The 21,644-nt window shown below is 33.0% G+C and overlaps 2 protein-coding genes across 6 annotated transcripts in view; both read right to left on the bottom strand.

Moving 5' to 3' along the window:
* Window positions 1-4,771: 4,771 nt before the first annotated feature.
* On the bottom strand, window positions 4,772-7,934 carry LOC123203207 (disease resistance protein RPV1-like). Its single transcript, XM_044619453.1, has 2 exons — window positions 7,280-7,934; window positions 4,772-5,105 (listed from the first exon to the last, which is right to left on the bottom strand). Exons 1-2 carry the CDS (start codon window positions 7,792-7,794, stop codon window positions 5,075-5,077), a joined length of 546 nt encoding a protein of 181 aa, XP_044475388.1. The 5' UTR covers window positions 7,795-7,934; the 3' UTR covers window positions 4,772-5,074.
* Window positions 7,935-13,135: 5,201 nt separating this feature from the next.
* LOC123203206 (disease resistance protein RPV1-like) overlaps window positions 13,136-21,644 on the bottom strand; it is a 36,296-nt gene continuing 27,787 nt past the window's right edge. The window contains exons 5-8 of one of the 5 annotated variants that reach the window (XR_006499237.1): window positions 20,545-21,306; window positions 14,871-15,308; window positions 13,513-14,482; window positions 13,136-13,219 (exon numbers count right to left, since the gene is read on the bottom strand). The gene's annotated coding sequence lies outside the window, so the exon portion shown is untranslated. Of the gene's footprint in view, window positions 13,220-13,512; window positions 14,486-14,870; window positions 15,309-20,270; window positions 21,307-21,644 lie in introns of those variants that run through there. The other 4 variants (XR_006499241.1, XR_006499240.1, XR_006499239.1 and 1 more) reach the window with 4 other exon arrangements.

Raw genomic sequence — 21,644 nt, forward strand, 5'->3', positions numbered from 1 at the left:
ATACCAATCTATGACAACATAAGTCACCTCAACTACCCAACCTTAGGATTACCCATGAAGAACCATCTAATTGTTTGTCAGACCTTTCCAGAGAACTGGCCAAATGCACTATCATTAATAATGTCTCTCATAATAGGTAAGACCCTCATTAGGCAAACACTATCTGTATACTGCTACCATGTCCAAGTTCCTCATCCAAATACAACATGTGTGGTAACTCAAGCTATTGAGTTTGAAGGCCAAAACGACAATTGATAGATAACGTATCTCAACATAGACCAGACTTCCAATTAAAAGGATAACATCCACTCAACGCCCTTGCACACTACTGCTATAACTAACTTCAACTAGCAGACTAAATCATGTTGCTATACTTGTAAGTCAAACATTTTTTATGTACAAGACTCATGTCACATTGTCTTGTTTAAATTTACTGTTTACTTATGTGTGTTAATTAAAAATCATTACACTAAAGCAATGATGTGATAATAGAGTGATATACAAGATATACATAATTCCTTATTGAACATGTTGGCTTTTATAAATCAACCGTTCATTTAAGCACAATATTCTATAAATCTTTAAGGATACAACGATAATAAAAATAGAGAAACAACAACCTTTACAAAAAATTCCAGTATATTAATATGACTATTCATTTACAAAGAAAGAGAAAGAAAAGAAAAAGCAAACATGAAAAAGTGAGAAAGCTAAGGCACCAACCTCAAGTAAGCTTTAGTTGCCTCACAAGTTGGAAAAGTATCTCAGTTTACCCCTGAGGCCTCAAGGGTAGTGGTTTCCTAAAAAATCCATTATGAACTCATCTAACATGTTTAGTCCTGCGCTGCCATCCTAAATAGTCCTTTTAAGATTTGTAGATGCTACCATTTCTCGAAGCTTCACCCAATCACTTGTCATAACACATTCCTTCATAATGGAGGTGACAAAGGCAAGCTCAAGACAAAATTATACAATGTCCTCAAATGCTAAAGATCTAGAAGAGGAAGTATAACATCCTCAGGTACGATCCAAGAGATTTTTTGTTGTTTCCCTTAACTTAGATAATGACTAGGGCCAAAACTAGAATTAGATTTTTATTTTGGCATAAGGTACGTCTATGCAAAAGGAATGCACACCCATACATTGATTTCCACATGGGCAACCTATGCAAGCTGCCATGCTAGCAAAAGTAAAGGGATATACGCCTATGCATCATGTTAATATACGAATCTTGAATAAGTAGAATTTCGAATGTAAGGGGAATATATATATGTATGTATGTCCAAAGCCTTTTTTTTTTGCCACCTATTGATTTAGAGAGGGAGTGGATTCCAAAAGATGGTGAGGCATCTAACAGTCTCAAAAGGAATTTCAACAACCAAGATCCTTTAGGAAAGAGAAAGGGTTTTGTCTTCAAACTCTAGTTGCATGACTTAAGTAGGAATGATTCTTCCACTTTTTGGGATAGATGCTTGATAAATCTTGACCCCTTTGAATAGTTAGATCAAATAGAGAATGAATCATGCATTAGTAGGGTGTTAGATAACATTGCTTTATCGTGAATGATTGTTGAATTTAAGCTTGTGCAAGAAAATGGCTATATCATAGGTTAAACCTCAAGATATTGATTGTTTTGATACTTATGGTTGCTAAGTTGATTTCATGATATTAGAAACATTAAAGATAGGTGAAAATCCAATCAACAAAGGCTAAAATTCAATTGCAGGATGTCATATACAGTAGTGCCATGCATGGTCATGAGCATATATAGGCTAAAAGAGTAAAATTTGCAACGAAGTACACATGTACACTTTTTGCGTGGATGCACATATGTTCTTTCTTTGAAAACTTGATTTCGTTGGCAAACAAACGTGCAACGAGTAAGCACAACCATCAAGGTCAAAAATTGATTGTCAACATCACATATAAACGTACGCTGGGAAGGTATGGTTGTACATACCCAATTATGACTGCAAAAACGTTAGGATTAAATTAAGAATATGATGAAAAGTAACAAGAAGGTATACACTTGAACACTCAAAGAATTTACGTTGATACATCATCTTTCATGCATGTACGCTCATGAAAGGTGTGATATGATCATACATGATGAATTAAGATGTATGCTCGTGACTTCACGAGAGTAATCGTATGTCTATTACACCACATATGCACGTACACGATTGAACATACAGTTGTACATAAAAGAAATGGTACGCTTATGACTTGGTTATGTATAGGTCATACACAAATGAGCTTTATTGATTTTGAAATATGATTTAAGGTCGATGAGGTGTTGTGATGTGCCCTAGAAAAAGAGATATGAGTTGGGCGCTTAATGATTGATGAACCTAGGTAAAGCTAGATTAGACTAGAGTGATCTTTGAGAGAGTTTTGAATAATCAGGTATCAATAGAGATTTGATTATCTTAAAAGATTTGAGATGAGTCAATACCTACTAGACATAGATGATGAGATTATAGGTCAACCTGAGGGAGATCCTGTGACATAAGCAACCTATAGATAGGGTATAGTCTATCAATCGGTGTCCTTAGATAGAAAAGAGAATTGTCAGGAATGCATGTCTATCGATTGGCTAAGACTTACTAAAACATAGAAAGTCTAACAATTGGGCTATATTGAGACACTAGGATTGCGAGTCTGTTGATTGGCAAAGAGATAAGATAACCATGACTAGAGAGTCTTAGGGATTGGTCACTAGAGTGGGCATGATGATTCCTTTTATTCGGTTGAGACTCGACAATCTTAGATTAGAATAGAGATTATTTGGATTAGAAAAGGAAAAAGACATATTTGATTGATGGATTGTAAGATAAATTATTCCTACTTACAAAAAGTTTTTCACTCACTCATTTTCTTTTGATTTTACAAGTAACAACAACGAGAGAATTGATTAGTAATGGAGCAACATCTAGCTAATGGACTTATAGGGATCCATATTATGATTTTGATTTATGATTTGATTTGAGAGATTAAAGATTCCATTTAGTATACATTTGATTAATTGTTAGGTATGATTTTAATGCTTGGGATTGGATTTATTAATTAGACTTGTTGGATATTATATGATTAATAATATTTGATGTTATTCAAACATCTGAATTTGTGCATGTTAGTGTTAGCATACTTAAATGTGTATTAGGATGTTAAACATGCATGATATTAATTTAGTAGCATTTTACCCTAAAGGATAGAATTTTTAGGATAGAGTGTTACCAGAAAAAGGAATAAGAAAACATGTCTTGTCCACACCATGAGTTGCCCCTATAAGGTTACATTCATCTACCTTGGAAAGGTGCTTATCATCTTGTGATCTCTTTTTTGGAGGCCATATTGGACTGTCATTTGTCAGCCTCCAATGAACACTCATCACCCACTTATTGTTGACTTGGTATCAATAGGCTTGTAGGATTGTACTCCAAAAGATTGAAATTGGATACCTCAAATGAAAAATCAGAGTGTGAGCTCTTGGAATTGTCACTCCCAGTAAATTGAATGAGATGCTTTCTAGATGACAACATATTTGGAAAAAGAAATGATACATAAGGCTTTTCGATTGTATGGATTGCTACAACAACTTGTTTACACTCGAAATCTCTTTGGAAGGCAAAGGACTCTTAGTGTTTTAGAAAAACCTAAGATGAAAAAGTGATTGTTAATGAGTTTTTATAAGTGAAGTGGGAAGTAATCCTTATTGGTTGTCATAACTTTACGACACGTGTCATCAATCCAATGATGCAAACAAATCATGATCAACAAGTCTTCTTGACATCATAAATCATAACAATTAACATACAATATGAACATATGTCAAATCAAATACAATGTACGAAAGACATCATCAAAATGTTATGTAACCTATTTTGGCTCTTCACGTGTCTATTTAGATAAAAAAGTGAAGAGTTTTCAAAATTTTATATTCATATTCTAGAAACTGAAGGACAATTGTTATATGGTGAAACTCCGCTTTATTTGAATTTGTTTGTATAGCACTAGCAAGTTATAATCAACAACTACATATAATTGAAATTCCCAAGGATTTCAAGCACGTCCAAATTCTATTAGTATGAAAACTCTCATGTTAGTCTTGTATGTTGTAGATTGAAACAAATAAATATTGAAGCATTTTCTTTACAATTTTATTTCTAATAAAATTATGTCTTTAAATGGGGTGATATAAAGAAAAAGAAAAGGAAAGCATCTTATAGATTACCCTGAGCTAGATTCACCAACATAGAAATTTTCAGTTTTCAATTTCTTGGACTCTGGTTTCTCGGCCCTTGACTGTAAGTTTGGACCCCAAACTCCACACTTTTTCACTTTGCAAAAATCTGCTCTTTCAGTAATATAATTCTCAACATAAAATCGGATGGTTATCTCACAATATTTGTAATCTTCAATTCCCGACATACAAGCAAAATCATATCCCCAGAATACATGATCAGAGTCCACATAGTCGGGGCCAGTACCACGCTCCCATCCCTTCAAAGTTCCATAGTACACATCCACTATACCATTTTCTCTTGTAAGCAAGCACTCCAACCCAACCGCCAAACCCTAGCCTTCGCTATGATAGTTTCGAAACTCAATTAAAAAATCTGAAAATTCAAATTATTTTAATTAAAAAATTTAATAATTCAATCTCTTTAATAAATTATAAAAAAAAACCAAAATTCGATCAGTTGAATATATATAAAAAAGAATGATAGCTCGATGCCTTGATAGGTATTGCTATCTTCAAAATGTATCATAATATAGATGTTACTGTTTATTGCCCGGACAGTAGGCCACAGTTGTTCAATACTACCATAATGCATGTCAAGGGCGACCAAGTTCTTGGAAAAAATGTTTGACTGCAATGATTTCAATGGACATCCATGCCAACACAAGTATCGTAGTTTACTCGAAACATAATGAAGCTCTTGGGAAACGTGCACCTTATTAATATCAATCTCTTCATTGAGTGCATTATGCAGCTTAAAGAGTCTAAGTTGATTCATCTTTGCTAATGCACTAGGTTCTAAGTATATGATCTCTCCTTGTTTAGACATGTCTAAACATATGCCTTCAATTGCATTAGAAATCTGATACAAATAAAAGATGATAATTAGCTAGCAATGAACTATTGAAGAGTTTATTAACATAGGTAATATAATTTTTTTTCAAGTTTCTTCTAAGATGATTCAAAATAAGCGAAACTCATCTAAGCTAATGCAAATAGAAAAAGTGCAAATATAACTCGCAAAAGAGATATTTTAAATAAAAAATTAGATAATATATTTGACACTTACCTTATTTTCCTCCAATATTCTATAGACATCCTTATGGTACCATAAACGACTACGTTTACTAGGCTCTTTTGTAGATTCTTGTCGGACGATTTCCCAACCCATTTCTTGAAGCAAATCATGCATTGTTATCTTGCTATCTTCTGTCACAGTTATAACGCACTTATCATTAAGAACACTTAGTCCAATTTCAGTCTTGTAGTCACAAGCATCCAAGAAGTCAATCACGAAATCTTTATTCTCCCGTTTAAGGAAACATGCGATATCTAGAAATATGTTCTGCTCATCATCATTTAGTTCATCATAACTTATTTTTAGTACCTTATGAATATCCTTATGTGGAATTATTTCGAATTTTTTCAATGCACTTTCCCAAACTTGTCTTGACTTGCCAAGTAAGTAACAACCTAACACTTTAAGAGCTAAGGGAACACCTTTAGTGTATTTTACTACCCTTTTTGACAAATCCTCATATAATCTATATTTGGACGATTTTGTCGAAAAGCATACCAACTAACAAGCTTAAGAGCTTCATTGCTACATAGCCCTTTTATCTTACATATATTAATATCATCAACTCCACAATTTTGAAGCACTTGTTTGTCTGTTGTTGTTATAATGATTCGACTTCCTAAGCCTAAATGATTAATGTTTTCAATTAAAGCTTCTACTTGCTCTAAATTAGTCACATCATCAAAAATAATAAGAACTTTTCTACGACTAAGCCTTCCTTTTGTGAAGCCAATAGGATTCTCTAATAGAGTAGAAAGCAGTTCTTGCCGTATTAGAGTTAATCCATAAGGACTTGTTGATTCTACCCTAATATTTCTAGCAAAGTATGAACCATCAAACTGATTGCTTATGTTATCAAATACACTCTTTGCAATAGTTGTCTTTCCTATGCCACACATTCCCCAAATTCCTACAATGTTAACATTTGGCAATCCAATTTGCAATAAAGACACAATTTTGCGAATGATTGATTCTAACCCAACCAATGTCTTGTCATTATTACTTGGGAACATGAAATTTAAGATCTTCAAAACATCTTCAAAAACTTTCCGTGCAAGATAATAATTAGGCCTAACAAAAGTGAAAAAGAAAATGTTAAAAATGTAATAAATTATCAAGTAGTGAAAATTTTTTTTTCCAAAAACAATGTTGAGAGTCTAGGTGGGATGACCACTTTAAAAGGTATAGAGCTAAAGTTTAAAGTTCAAACCCCACGTACTACCGGATTTTAAAAAAAAAAAAAAAAAAAACCATGCTTAATGTTGAGTGACTATTACTCTCATAAAACGTTAAAGCTTAAATTGGCGTTATATCATAGGGATGGTAAACCAACATTATATCAAAAGCTCAGAAAACAACCAATTATTTTTTTTTGGTTTTGTTTTCTAAAGAGTCAAGAAAGCCTTAATATGAAAACATTAAAAAAATATGATGGACAATGAGATTTTCAAATAATGAATTTCAGTATTCTTGTTCAAACAAAAGCATAAAATATTTTACAAGTACCTAGCTACTAATTTGTGAATTTGAATGTGAAAGTCTCTTTTATGAGGCATTGAAGAAAAAATCTTCATCAATTCAGTGAAATATATATGGAAACGACAGAGTTTTGAAGTGTATCTCTTGCGAAAAAATGCTTTCAAGGGGAAATATTTTTCATTTTGTCTTGTGTGTTTGAGAAGCGTCTAAATTTTTGGGCTCTGCTTCTAAAGTAGATTATTGTTTCCTTCTTAGATCCAAAGGTGCAATAATCAGACTATCAGAATTATTTTCAAGAATCTTGCTAACTATCATTTGTTGTCATTTTTCTATATAAAAACGAGAAGTTATATCCTTGATTATTAAAATCTTTATATAAAATGTTTAATTTTTCTATCTCTTCAACTACTTGATATAAAATGTGAAAGTTAAAATCGGCTGAAACTGCAAGAGTAGTAAATTAAAGGGTAGAGAATTACGTTTTCCGATCTGATGTCCTGCCTGATATGTTGGCTGCGTCTGTCAAAGCGTTCTTCCATGCATGAACCTTTTCCTTGAATTGTTCTTCTGTCATTTGTAGCTTCTTTAGTTTCTCCTCATCAAAACTTCCTACAAGCCTGGCAAAGCCATCTCCAAAAGTTCCAGTTTGATTCCTTACTTCTGATGGATCTATGTGATAGAAAACTGGCATTATCGACAGTTTTTGCGTTTTGTTGCACTTCATGATCTTCACAAGTTCTTCAAGACACCATCTTGAAGACCCATAACCTTTCGAGAAAATTATAACTGAAATCATTGATTCTTCAATTGCAGTCACAACAGATAACGAAATCTCCTCTCCTCTGTTAAGTTCATCATCAATGAAAACATCTATATTTTCCCGCTTCAAAACTCCATGTAAAGTACTGGCAAATGTGATCCGGGTGTCCTCGCCACAGAAACTGAGGAAAACATCATGCTTCCTCGATCCAACAGCTCTGGAAGAAGAAGCCATCGTACTTAATAGACTTTCAAGAGTAAAGCAGCACCGTCTCAGAAAGCAATATAAAAAGTTTTGTCAAAGAAGTGTGATTGTTTAGCCTACCAATCAGACTATTGTCTTGAACCATCCACGAAGTTTAATTAAAGTTTACGTTTAATTAATTATTTCTTATCTCAGCCTGACCGAAATTCGTTGCACTTTCTTATCTCAGCCTACAGAGACTTTTTCTTTGTCCAAATTTCTATATATTATTTTTATGATGTTTCTTTTTTAATCTTTTAGTGATAGACATGCTCAGTAGGCAGGGGCAGATCTGGGCTTCTTAAGGGTAGGCCTAGACCCACCCTCACATTAGAAGATGCAAAAGAAGTTTTCTATAGGCCCATCTTCAAATTTAAGTAAAATTAAAGATAAATTACCTAAGCCCACCTTTGATCCTAAACAGATTTGGACCAAAAAATAATAAAAATATGTTATTAACTCGACTGTCAAATGGACTTCAATTATGCTGTTAACTCAAATTTTATATCAATTGAAATTCACAGAAATCGGATTTTTTCTTGGATCTTTAATTTCGTTTCTAAAGATAGCGCTTCAGGCTTTTGAAAAATAGTGTTAAATTAAATAATTGATATTCAAATATTTAAATGTGTTATTCTAACTTGATTTTATTATTAGTATACGGTAAAATATGTAGATCTTTAATCTAGATAATTAAGTTTTTATTTAACAACTAGATTTGAAGTTGTAAAACATGAAAATTGATTACTTATATGATAACTTTAATAAATATTTTTTGTAAAACTTTAAGTATTTTACTTGCATTAAAACTATGATTGAATACTAAATTTGTGTGAAATATTTTTCATAAATTGTAACTAATATAAATATGTTTGATTACATTGGATTTAAGTTGATCATTTATATATATTTTTTTTCGTTTCTTTTTACTTTTTTTTTTTATATTATTTCCTTTATTTAAGGATTGGTGCATTTTACTTAAGTTTTCACTATATGATTGACAATGGTAAAGCTATGAAGGTAAGGTTGGATCCAAGTTGAGCGAGTTTGGTCTTGGAAGCTAGTTTGACTCAATTCAATTTGGTGTGAATTCATTTTATTTGAATTCGAACAAAAAAATTTAACTAGTTTTTTAAATTGAGATAAATTTGAGTTAGAAGCTGTTCATTTTGATTTGGTTTGAGTTCAATTTGAATTTATAACTTAAATTAGTGATTCAAATTTTTGGCTTGGTTTGATGCGATTTTAAAGCTCAATTTGCTAGTTCGAACTTGTGGATTGAATCAGTGGTTTTGTCTATTATTCAGATAAAATGACATCGTTTTGTGATCAAGCTATGAATTTAAACTATCGATTTAAGTCATAAATTTGAACCAAACTCAAACAAAATCAAGGCAAATAATTTTTTTATTCAAACCAACATTAATATTGGTGTGACAATCTCAAATCGAACTATTTTTTATTTAAATTAAACTTAATCGAAGAGATGTTTGAACACAATTCGGTTCATATTCATACCTTATATGAGGCCCCCTAAAAAAAAATTTTAGGCCCCTAGAGTCACCATTAAATTATTAAAAGCTGACAACTTTTGGCAAATATTTCCTCAAGTTTGATGATGATTTTATGGTAAAAACAACCCAAGGTTTGGTGAAATTTCAAACTCTTATCTATTAACTCTAACAAACTCAAATACTTACTATTATATTAAAATCACTGTTAGGGTTAAAAGTAAAAAATATCATTTAGCTAAAAATATTTTTAAAAAAACTAAAAATTTATCACATTTTCTCCTCCCCCTTAAGTTTAAAAATTTAACAATTTTTTTCCACTGAAAATTTGAAAAGTGACTATTTTTTTCTTAACGTTTTTTCTGTCACACTTTCTAACAAACTTTGCCTTCTCCAACCATCTTCATTCCTGGTTTCTCTCTCTCTCTCTGTCTTTGACAAATTTATCAATCTCTCTCCCTCCCTCTCTAGCATCCCTGGTCTCTTGATACCATGGTCATTCTCAAAATAATTTATTTGTAGTTATGTATTTTTAAACATACAATAACATTAATATTGATGTATCTAGGCCTGTAGGTAGCATGGTTAAGTGTGATATCTCTAAAACAATCCTAAGAGCATAATAGCCATTTTATGATATTTTAGTGAAATGTCGTTAATATTTTTATCATATATAAACTAATATCGTTGTATTGTGTTGTTATAAGTTTTAACAATAATTATTTACAACATTGGTATATTATAAATACAAAATAATTGTTATTAGAAGTTAGACGGTATAATGACAATTATTTGTTTATAGTACTTAAAATTGTCATGAAAAATAATTCACTTTTTCTTAAGCATAATTTATACAGGCAATTCCGGTATTTAATGTATTTATAATAGCCATATAAATATTTTTTTCTATAACAACTTTTTTTTATAAATTTTTTGTAATTGCTGGTTAAATGCAAAATTATATATATATATATATATATATATATATATATATATATACACACACACACACACACACACACACACACACACAGATAATGAAATTATGTATATCTATTTTGAGTAAATAAATATGTATATATTTATATGTGTCATGACATGATTAGATGATTTTAAATTAAAAATAAAATAATATCATAATCAAGGTTTTCGTCAAATGAAAACTCTTTGTCTTTATTATAGACGAAGGCGAAATTGTCTTCGTCTAGACAAAGACACCCAGAGAGGAAGAGAGAGTGATTGGGAAGGCGGGAGAGAGAGACTGACGACCGATGACAATGAATCATCTCCAAAGAGAAGTAGAAAGAAAGAATAGGGGTGCAATTGAAATTTTTTAGAAATCTAAGGGTGGTTGTATATAACAAAAAGATAAAGTTTTGTTACCCCAAACTTAGAGGGAAAATCAATTTTTACACCTGAAAAATATGAGTTTAGGGTATAAAAATAAAAATTTGAAAACTTAGAGATAATCTTAAAATATAAATTTAAATAAAATTCTTAAATAATAATTTTATCTTTGTAATAATAATAAAATTTAACAAATAAATGAGTATTTGAATTTTAAAAAATTAACATATATGAGTTTATGTTTACGCTAAATTTGGGCCATTTTTTTTTATGTTTCTTTTTTAGTCTTTTAATATTTGGCATGTTTAATATTCAATAGTTGGATGATAATTTTAACTTTTTTAGTTACTTTTTTCATGATAGTAGGGTCATTCTCAAAATAATTTATTCACAGATATTTAGACCTTTAATTTGAATAATTAAGTGTTTTAAAATAATCCTAAGAAGATTTGAGTTTGAGATTTATCAATATTATATCTAAATCAAAATTTTGAATTATTTGATGTTATAATTATAAAACCAGTAACAAAATTTAAAATTATAAATTTAAATAAAATAAGAGTTCTCGTCATAAAAAAAGGCTATTATATGTTTTTTTAGCTTCCTCTATACCCTGAAACACCAAATTGCTTTATGACAAAAGTGTGATTGCTTGATCTACTAATCAGCTGTTGTGTCAAACCATCCACAAAATTTAATTCAACTTTCAATTAATTATTTCTTATCTTTGTCTGGTTGAAATTCGTCGCATTTTCACTGCCCAAGGAATTCTTTTGCCGCGTGGAAATCTAGTCCTGAATTTCTGTATCTTTTCTATCTGATATTTCTTGTTTTTTATCTTTAACGTCAGAAGTTAAATTATAAAAAGCTGGCAAACTTCGGCGAACGTTTCCTCAAGGTGGATGACAATTTTAACTTTTAAGTTTGCTTTTCTCGTGATATCATGCTCATTCTTAAAATAATTTATCCTAATTCTGTATTGATAAATTTTAAAATATTAATGTTTTTAATATAATTTTATATATAAATAATAATATATTATTATATAATTAAATAATTAAAAATAAAATAATATTTAATCAAATCATTATTTATATATAATATTATATATAGTATTTGTGTATATAATTTTTTATTTTAAAAATAATGATTGATTTTAATATCTTCGGTTAATTTAAATTGCTCGGTTAGTTTAGTTTAGATTTTAATCCAATACTATTAATACCTTCGGTTAGTTTAGATTTTAAATGATTGATTTACAATTTTTCTAATATAACAACTAACACTCTTATTTATTAATTTAGTTTAAATTATTAATTTAGATTGTTTAATTATGTAAATGATTATAAATTATTGATTTACTATTTTTATTGTAATAACCAAATTACCCTTTATATCCAAATTAAAATTTAAACCTTGTAATTAACAATATGAATCTCCTTTATAGGATAAATATTAGAACTAAATTACATTAAAATAATTCACAGTAGAGTCTTTGGTAAATTACCAATATGCTTTTAACCCGTCCGCTCTACAATCATAATTAGTTGTGTTGAATTAGTCCTCAAACGACTTACTCTCTAAATGAAAAAACATGACCCTTAAATTGCTCTACTCTCTCTAAAACAAGCATTGCATGTATAAGATTACTATCTTGAACTTTCAAGCCACTAAGGATGTCAATCATGGTGACAACTAGGGGTGAGGAAAAAAATCAAACTGAAACTTAAACCATCGAATATCCAGCTTTCAGTTTCAGTTCTTACTCGGAACCGGCTTAACCCAAGTAGGTTCTGATTCTAATTTTGAGAAACTGGCCGGTTCCAGTTATATTTTCTTAAAAAGGGGAACTTAAAACCGAAATCTAAAGTAAATAAGATTAGTGTTTCAAACAACTGAGAAACTGTCCTAACCATTTTATATCCGCAGACCTCAGTATGAAGTGTTAAAGTTTAATTTCAAGATCTCTATGATAATTAAATTCTGGTCTTCAAGTCATTAGGGACAAATTAAATTAAGAAGAATTATCTAGATCTAAAGTTTATTTTAATCTTCCATCACGAGCTTTATTCAAATTTTCAAATCCCATATAAAAGCTTTTAGAACAAATTTAATTTTTTTTGGTAAATTACAAGTTCCCAGTAGGAACCGGAACCTACCCGGAACCTATAGGGACGGTTTTTGTAGGTTCTAGGTTCCAATTCCTATTTTAAGAAATTAGCCGATTCTGGTTCCTCAAATTTTTACAAGATACCTGGACCTGCTCACTCCAAGTACAATGTCATCCTTTCCCTAGTTCTCCTAGCATTATAGGTAAGCAGATTACTTGGGTTTGTTTCAAACTGGAACTGGGAGTGCCTATTTTATTCTCTATTGTTTGACAATAAAATTGTAAATAAATTGGGTTTGTTGAAAACCGACTAGGGAAAAATAGGAAAGCCAATAGTTTTGTACACTAGCAAAATAAGCAAACACCTTTGACTTTCTTTTCAGCTCAGCCTATTCGATTGCTCTGGTGCAGAGCTGCTCCACCCTCTTGCGAAGAGCATGTGATTTCCCTGCAATCACATCAGAGTATTCATTAAACCCAAGGAATGGCAGCATATAAACAAGTTTAAGTATGACAATAAAGAGAAAGCACGAATATCTGGCCCTGCGCAAAAGATTTGAAATGGTAAAAACTCACTTAAATAGCATTTCCTTTTAGTTTTTTAATACTGTAAAATTAGTATTCTCTTCCTCTAAGGTATGTCTAGTTGATACTTCAATGAATCCTAAAATTTATAAAATAATGTTAATAAACAATTTTAATAGAATAATATGTCAAACACATTAAAGAAGCTTCACTTACCAGTTCTTGGATCCCGGCCAGCGAAAACAACGGCTCCATCCCTCCATCAAGCTCTGGTACAGCAACTTGCAAAGCTACCTGAATAAGGTGCAGCCCCAAAGTACTATTGAACCATTCCTCAGTTGTTTGAAACACTAATGGCAATGCAACAATGTAAGGAACATCAAGCTTCATGAGCGCCTCAACAGCCCTGGGATGATCCTGTCTTGCTGGACCCCACAAGAGCAAAACCAGTCAGCGAGACGACTGAATTCACCGTTGGTTACTTCGTCACTGAATCGACCAAGAACTTCTCAACGGGTCCCGGAAAATCAAGCCCACCAGCAAAAATTGGAATTACTTTAGCTCCTCTCGCCTCTTAACTCCATAATCACAGCCACATAGTGACTCCCGTCACCAGTGATTATGTGACTCCTTTACAAAACCAGCCCTATAATTGGTGCATCAGGCCCCTTGAGCTATCAAGCACAGTTGTTCCAAGTCTAAAATTTTACATCTACTCCAAACAGAAATACAAGACCCTGAAAAGGAATTTGAACAAAAATTAAGAAAACTGGAAATATTTGCCATTATAATAACTTTTGAAAAGCCCCTTTTTGCAGCAGTGGTGGATATTGAAGCTACCATGAATATCAATAATTCTACAGCCACAAACAACAGGAACAGCGGCGAGAGTGGGTGTTCTGGTTGAGGCTGGTCAACTGAAAACTGGTCATTGACACGAACGCAACACTAAGAAAAAATCTCGGAATTGTAGACAACTTGATATGGCTGTCTACGAGATCAACAACATGTGAGAGTAGTTGGTAAGGAGGAGTGTTAAATAAAACATACACCGCCTCTCTTATTTGGTCCACAAGTATCATGAAGTATTCAAACCAATTATCTAGATTATTCCCACAAACAAGGATTACTCCAACAACTTGTAGCCACCATTGAAGAATTTCCAAGCCAGCTAAGCATCCAACTTCTGCTGCCATTCAAGAAATTTATAGAAACATTTAAGTCGGTTGATCAACTAACATTACGATAGTATATATAGGCTTGAAGCCCAGCCATGTATGTGTGCAAAAATAGAAGCAGCCACTGTGTGCAAAAGAAGAAGCAGTGAGAGCTGTGAGTGTGCAAAGAGCAAGCTGTGAGTTATATGAGCAGAGAATTAAAGTACTAGTGTTTAGTGAGTGGGTGAGTTTTAAGTGCGTGTTAGTAAGTGTTAAGTTTGAGTGCTTTGTGAGTGAGAGGTGTTAGTATTTGTGTAAGTGTGGTCTTGCACAAATTTTTAAGTGTTGTATGTTAATAAAATTATCGTTTTATAACCACCACTCTTGTTCAACAAGACGGCATTGAAGGATATTAACCAGATAATATAAAATTTTCTTTGCTTGGAAATTATATGAGTTGGTCGAACGATAGCTGATAGTTAAGCAGTGGTTTGTAAACTGCAGTTTCTGACGCAGAAGATGCTTTGTTTCCTATTCTTTCTGCACATAGATAGGCACATGCACCAATTCAGATTTGTTGCTTGTAACATAAGTTGTGGTGTAAAAGTGGAGCTGTACATAAAATGCAATAAAAGCTTTTCAGATTTGTTGGATTTGCCTATAATAACTATTCTTTTGAGAATTTTGTTGTAGTAAAATATGTCACTTCCAAATCCACATGTTCAAGGAGGCTAACACTAACCGCACCAACCAAGAACAGGGGAAGGCACCGACTGAACTGAAGAGGCTCTGCCACCTAACCAACAGAAACAAAATAGATCCCCAAGATATGGATCCCTCACACTCTAGAGACACCTGCAAAACAGAAACAACGTTAGGAAGATCTTCCCTCCAACAGTAACTCCACCAACAGCCATAATCGAAATCCGCCAATTGAATATGACAGTAATATTCAATCCTAGTAAGTACTAGCTTTCGATAACAGTAACATTTATCTTTTCTTGTGTAAATTAAATTACAAATTTAGAACTGTTTCATCATCAAAAAACTAATGCTTGACAAGAACCTAAGGCCATGTTTGGTTCATTATATAAAAATGGAATGATAATATGACTATGGACAATGACAAGCAAGGGAATAAAATGTTAGCATCAGATAGCGATTACATTATTTGGATATAAGAATGAATTTGAAAGGAATGGAAGTACTGTCTGGTTCGTGGAAAATAATGCCCTTTGTAAAAATATTGATTTTTCTTAGAAAAATTTATTAAAATAACTATCTATACAATATTAGTCATGAATATATGTAAGAAAATGGGATTAGCAGAAATTGTCCAAGAATATAAATTGAAATTGCATACATCACCTAATGTAATTCCTTAGCTGAAATCTCTAATTTTGTCTATAGAAGTAACAAATACACTCAGATAAGTTCATATACTTATTACACAAAAAAGGATAAGGGGAGGTCCATAACACAGATCTCGCAGTATAAGAAAAAGCTAAGAATTTCACCAACATCTACATGAATTACATCCCTATTCAGACTCTTTATGCCAAATCATTAAGCAGGAAATTCAGAACTTGGTTTCTTTTTCACTTTGGGTAGATTTATTTGATTGGTGAGTTGGTACTATCTCTATGGTTAGGAGGGATTCCATTGAGTGGTGAATTCCTAAGCTGGTGGTAAGTTCTTTGCATCATTTGATATTTATTCGGGTGGCGAGTACTTTCTAATCCCTATTTTACAATTAGGATCATACACATTCCTGAGAAGAGAAATACATCAATATCAATTGGAGGATTAGGTAGGAATGTTTTGACTTCAAATTACAAAGAAAACAAAATAAAATACAAATATGAACTGCTAATAATAATAACTGATTCTCATAAGTTACAACAGCAGTTTCTAGATTCTGCTAATAATTTTTAATGCAACTATGAACTGCTAGCGATAGAGAAATACATCTCCTCTACCACATCATCAAGAGCCACATACCAGCTTTTCCCTGCTTCTAAATCACTTTAGCTGCAATACATCTCCTCTTACATACATTGCCTCCAGTTTCAAGCAGACCATTTAAAGTGCTAATGATTGAAAGAGCAGTAGCAACATTTGCTTCACAAAAGTGATGAGTATAGGATTCCCATTCAAGACTTACAACATTAAATACTGGAACTACTCAAAAATTACATTTTACAAAAATACAGGAACAACAGGAATCAAGCAAATTACAAATTCATTCAGAATTAGGTCTTTATAATTGTTTTATCCAGAAAGAAATCCAGCCTCAACAGCTTCACAAAATCTAGAGTGTGATGCCTCAGCATTCAGCAACAGCTTTTTCTTCTTCCACATGCCTAGCAAAGCACACACGATGCTTCCTACTGTGCTACATCACAACCAATCACTAAATAGTGAATTTATAACAAAGAATATACACAAGCACCTCAAATAGCACTATTGTTGAAAACCCTTCTACAGGACTGTAGTCCGTCCACATTCAAGAAACCCATACCAGAATTCACAAAAAAATCAACATAATTAATAAAACTTCAAAGCTCCCCTACCTATAAAAATTATGAAACCTGTTCTTTGAATTCTGTTGAAAGTTAAACCTGCTCAAGCCGCCTTTGGATATCCTGAATTTGCCATCTCTACTTCTCGTGGATCATGTCGGTAATCAACATCTTTTACAAAAACACCACAACCCTTCCATGACCTTGTCTACCTCGACCACGATTCAATTGCCAAGCCATTGATAATAAACCTTATCTATGATAACAAAAGATGTCTTAACAATAACAGAGACCATAGTATAATCACAAAAAGAACAACTGATACAATAACAGCCACCAAATTGTATCAAGATTTGAATAGTGGATTAATGCAATAACCCTTATGTTAAATTATTGCAAGGAAAATCGACCTCAATAATAACAATAATAATCAATCAAAGTCTAATGTTTTTTGGAGCTAAAGAACCTTCTAAAAATCCTAAAAAAACTAGTTCTGAAAATAAACCAAAAGGAAAAAACAATTAATTCAAAATCTAATACTAGAAAATTCCTAAAACGTCTAAAGCAAACTCGATGGAATGGTTGTTTGTTTGACGAAATTCCAATTCTACACTTGATTCTTGGTCTTTCGGTAAGGAACAACCTCATTTGCCTGCTCATTCAACTCCCCAAGCAACAAATGTTGATATAACGACCAAAGGTGTTTTTAGAATAACCTGTGGAATGCCCCGATCTGATAGGGAATGATCAAGGTGCTTGTGGAACAGCCTTGTTCTTGTTCATGACATCTATAAAGCCTATTCCTACCTTGTGGAACATCCGTTTCATTATGCCTACATCACACCGTGTGTTATAAGGTGTGTTATAAAACACCTTTAACCTTCTTTTCAGCTCAGCCTATTCGATTGCTCTGGTGCAGAGCCGCTCCACCCTCTTGTGAAGAGCATGTGATTTCCCTGCAATCACATCAGATTATTCATTAACCCCATGGAATGGCAGCATATAAACCAGTTTAAGTATGACCATAAAGAGAAAGCACTAATTTCTGGCCCTGCGCAAAAGATTTTAAATGGTAAAAACTCACTTAAATAGCATTTCTTTTTAGTTTTTTAATACTGTTAAATTAGTGTTCTCTTCCTCTAACGTATGTCTAGTTGATACTTCAATGAATCCTAAAATTTATAAAATAATGACAGTAAACAATTTTAATAAAATCATATGTCAAACACATTAAAGAAGCTTCACTTACCAGTTCTTGGATACCGGCCAGCGAAAACAATGGGCTCCATCCTCCATCAAGCTCTGGGACAGCAACTTGCAAAACTACCTGAGTAAGGTGCAGCCCCAAAGTACTATTCAACCATTCCTCGGTTGTTTGAAATACTAACGGCAATGCAACAATGTAAGGAACATCAAGCTTCATCAGCGCCTCAACAGCCCTGGGATAATCCTGTCTTGCTGGACCCCCACAAGAGCAAAAACAGTCAGCGAGACAACTGAATTCACTGTTGGTTACTGCATAACTGAATCGATCAATAACTTCTCAACAGGTCCCGGAAAATCAAGCCCACCAGCAAAAATTGGAGTTACTTTAGTTCCTCTCGCCCCTTAACTCCATAATCACAGCCACATCGTGACTCCCGTCACCGGTGATTATGTGACTCCTTTACAAAACCAGCCCTATAATTGGTGCATCAGGCCCCTTGAGCTATAAAGCACAGATGTTCCAAGTCTAAAATTTTACATCTGCTCCAAGCAGAAATACAAGACCCTGAAAGGAATTTGAACAATAATTAAGAAAACTGGAAATATTTGCCATTATAATAACTTTTGAAAAGCCCCTTTTTGCAGCAGTGGTGGATATTGAAGCTACCATGAATATCAATAATTCTACAGCCACAAACAACAGGAACAGCGGCAACAGTGGGTGTTCTGGTTGAGGCCGATCAACTGAAAGCCGGTCGTAGACACGAACGCAACACTAAGAAAAGATCTCAGAATAGTAGACAACTCGATATAGTTGTATACAAGATCAACAGTACACGAGAGTAGTCGGTGAGGGGGAGTGTTAAATAAAACATGCACCGCCTCTCTCATTTGGTCCACAAGTATCATGAAGTATTCAAACCAATTATCTAGATTATTCCCACAAACAAGGATTACTCCAACAACTTGCAGCCACCATTGAAGAATTTCCAAGCCAAGTAAACATCCAACTTCTGCTGTCATTCAAAAAATTTATAGAAACATTAAAGTCGGTTAATCAATTAACATTACGGTAGTATATATAGGCTTGAAGCCCAAACATGTATGTGTGCAAAAATAGAAGCAGCCACTGTGTGCAAAAGAAGAAGCAGTGAGAGCTGTGAGTGTGCAAAGAGCAAGCTGTGAGTTAGAGTATGAGCAGAAAAGCAAAAGTACTAGTGTTTAGTGAGTGGGTGAGTTTTGAGTGTGTGTATGTAAGTGTTATGTGTGAGTGCTTTGTGAGTGAGTGGTGTTAGTATTTGTGTAAGTGTGGTATTGTACCAATTTGTAAGTGCTGTATATTAATAAAATTATGGCTTTATAAACACCACTCTTGTTCAACAAGACGGCACTGAAGGTCATAGCATTTGTGCGTTCGGCATATTAACCAGATAATATAATATTTTCTTTGCTTGGAAATTACACGAGTTGGTCGAACGATAGATGATAGTTATGCAGCAGTTTGTAAACTGCGGTTGACACTGTAGATGCTTTGTTTCCCATTCTTTCTGCACATAGATAGGCACATGCTCCAATTCAATTTACCCTGTAGAAAATATGTTGCTTGTAACATAAGTTGTGGTGTAAAAGTGGAGCTGTACATGAAATGCAATAAACGCTTTTCAGATTTGTTGGATTTGCGTATAATAACCCAAATCCACATGTTCAAGGAGGCTAACACTAACCCAAGGCTGGACCGCCAAACCAAGAACGGGGGAAGGCACCGACTGAACTGAAGTGGCTCTGCCACCTAACCAACAGAAACAAAATAGATCCCCAAGATATAGATGCTTCACACTCTAGAGACACCTGCAAAACAGAAACAACGTTAGGCAGATCTTCCCTCCAAGAGTAACTCCACCAACAACCATAATGCCCTTCGTAAAAATATTGATTTTTCTTAGAAAAATTTATTAAAATAACTATCTATACAATATTAGTCATGAATATATGTAAAAAAATGGGATTAGCAGAAATTGTCCAAGAACATAAATGAGGTTTCATCATTATTGACTCAATTGAAATTGCATACGTAACCGAATGTAATTCCTTAGCTGAAATCTTTAATTTTGTCTATAGAACTAACAAATACACTCAGATAAGTTCGTATACTTATTACACAGAAAAGGATAAAGGGAGGTCCATAACACAAATCTCACAGTATAAGAAAAAGTTAAGAATTTCACCAACATCTAAATGAATTACATCCCTAGATTCTCATAAGTTACAACAGCAGCTTCTAGATTCTGCTAATAAATTTTTAATGCAAATATGAACAGCTAGCGATAGAGAAAGAGAGAACCACAACATCTAGAGCCAGATACCAGCTTTTCCCTGCTTCTAAATCACTTTAGCTGCAATACATCTCCTCTTACATACATTGCCTTCAGTTTCAAGCAGACCATTTAAAGTGCTAATGATTGAAAGAGCAGTAGCAACATTTGCTTTACAAAAGTGATGAGTATAGGATTCCCATTTGAGACCTTACAACATTAACTACTGGAACCACTCAGAAATTACATTTTAGAAAAATACGGGAACAACAGGAATTCATTCAGAATTAGGTCTCCATAATTATTTTATCCAGAAAGAAATCCAGCCTCAACAGCTTCACAAAATCTAGAGTGTGATGCCTCAGCATTCAGCAACAGCTTTTACTTCTTCCACATGCCCAGCAAAGCACACACAATGCTTCCTACTGTGCTACATCATAAGCAATCACTAAATAGTGAATTTATAACAAAGAATATACACAAGCACCTCAAATAGCACTATTGTTGAAAACCCTTCTACAGGACTGTAGTCCGTCCACATTCAAGAAACCCATACCAGAATTCACAAAGAAATCAACATAATTAATAAAAATTCAAAGCTCCCCTACCTATAAAAATTATGAAACCTGCTCTTCGAATTCTGTTGAAAGTTATACCTGCTCAAGCCGCCTTTGGATATCCTGAATTTGCCATCTCTACTTCTCGTGGATCATGTCGGTAATCAACATCTTTTACAAAAACACCACAACCCTGCCATGACCTCATCTACCTTGACCACGATTCAATTGCCGAGCCATTGATAATAAACCTTATCTATGATAACAAAAGATGTCTTAACAATAACAGAGACCATAGTATAATCACAAAAAGAACAATTGATACAATAACAGCCACCAAATTGTATCAAGATTTGAATAGTGGATTAATGCAATAACCCTTATGTTAAATTATTGCAAGGAAAATCGACCTCAATAATAACAATAATAATCAATCAAAGTCTAATGTTTTTTGGAGCTAAAGAACCTTCGAAAAATCCTAAAAAAAGTAGCTCTGAAAATAAACAAAAAGGAAAAAACAATTAATTCAAAATCTAATACTAGAAAATTCCTAAAACGTCTAAAGCAAACTCGATGGAATGGTTGCTTGTTTGA

Source organism: Mangifera indica, chromosome 19 (genome assembly GCF_011075055.1).
Source record: "Mangifera indica cultivar Alphonso chromosome 19, CATAS_Mindica_2.1, whole genome shotgun sequence".
NCBI classification, from domain to species: domain Eukaryota; kingdom Viridiplantae; phylum Streptophyta; class Magnoliopsida; order Sapindales; family Anacardiaceae; genus Mangifera; species Mangifera indica.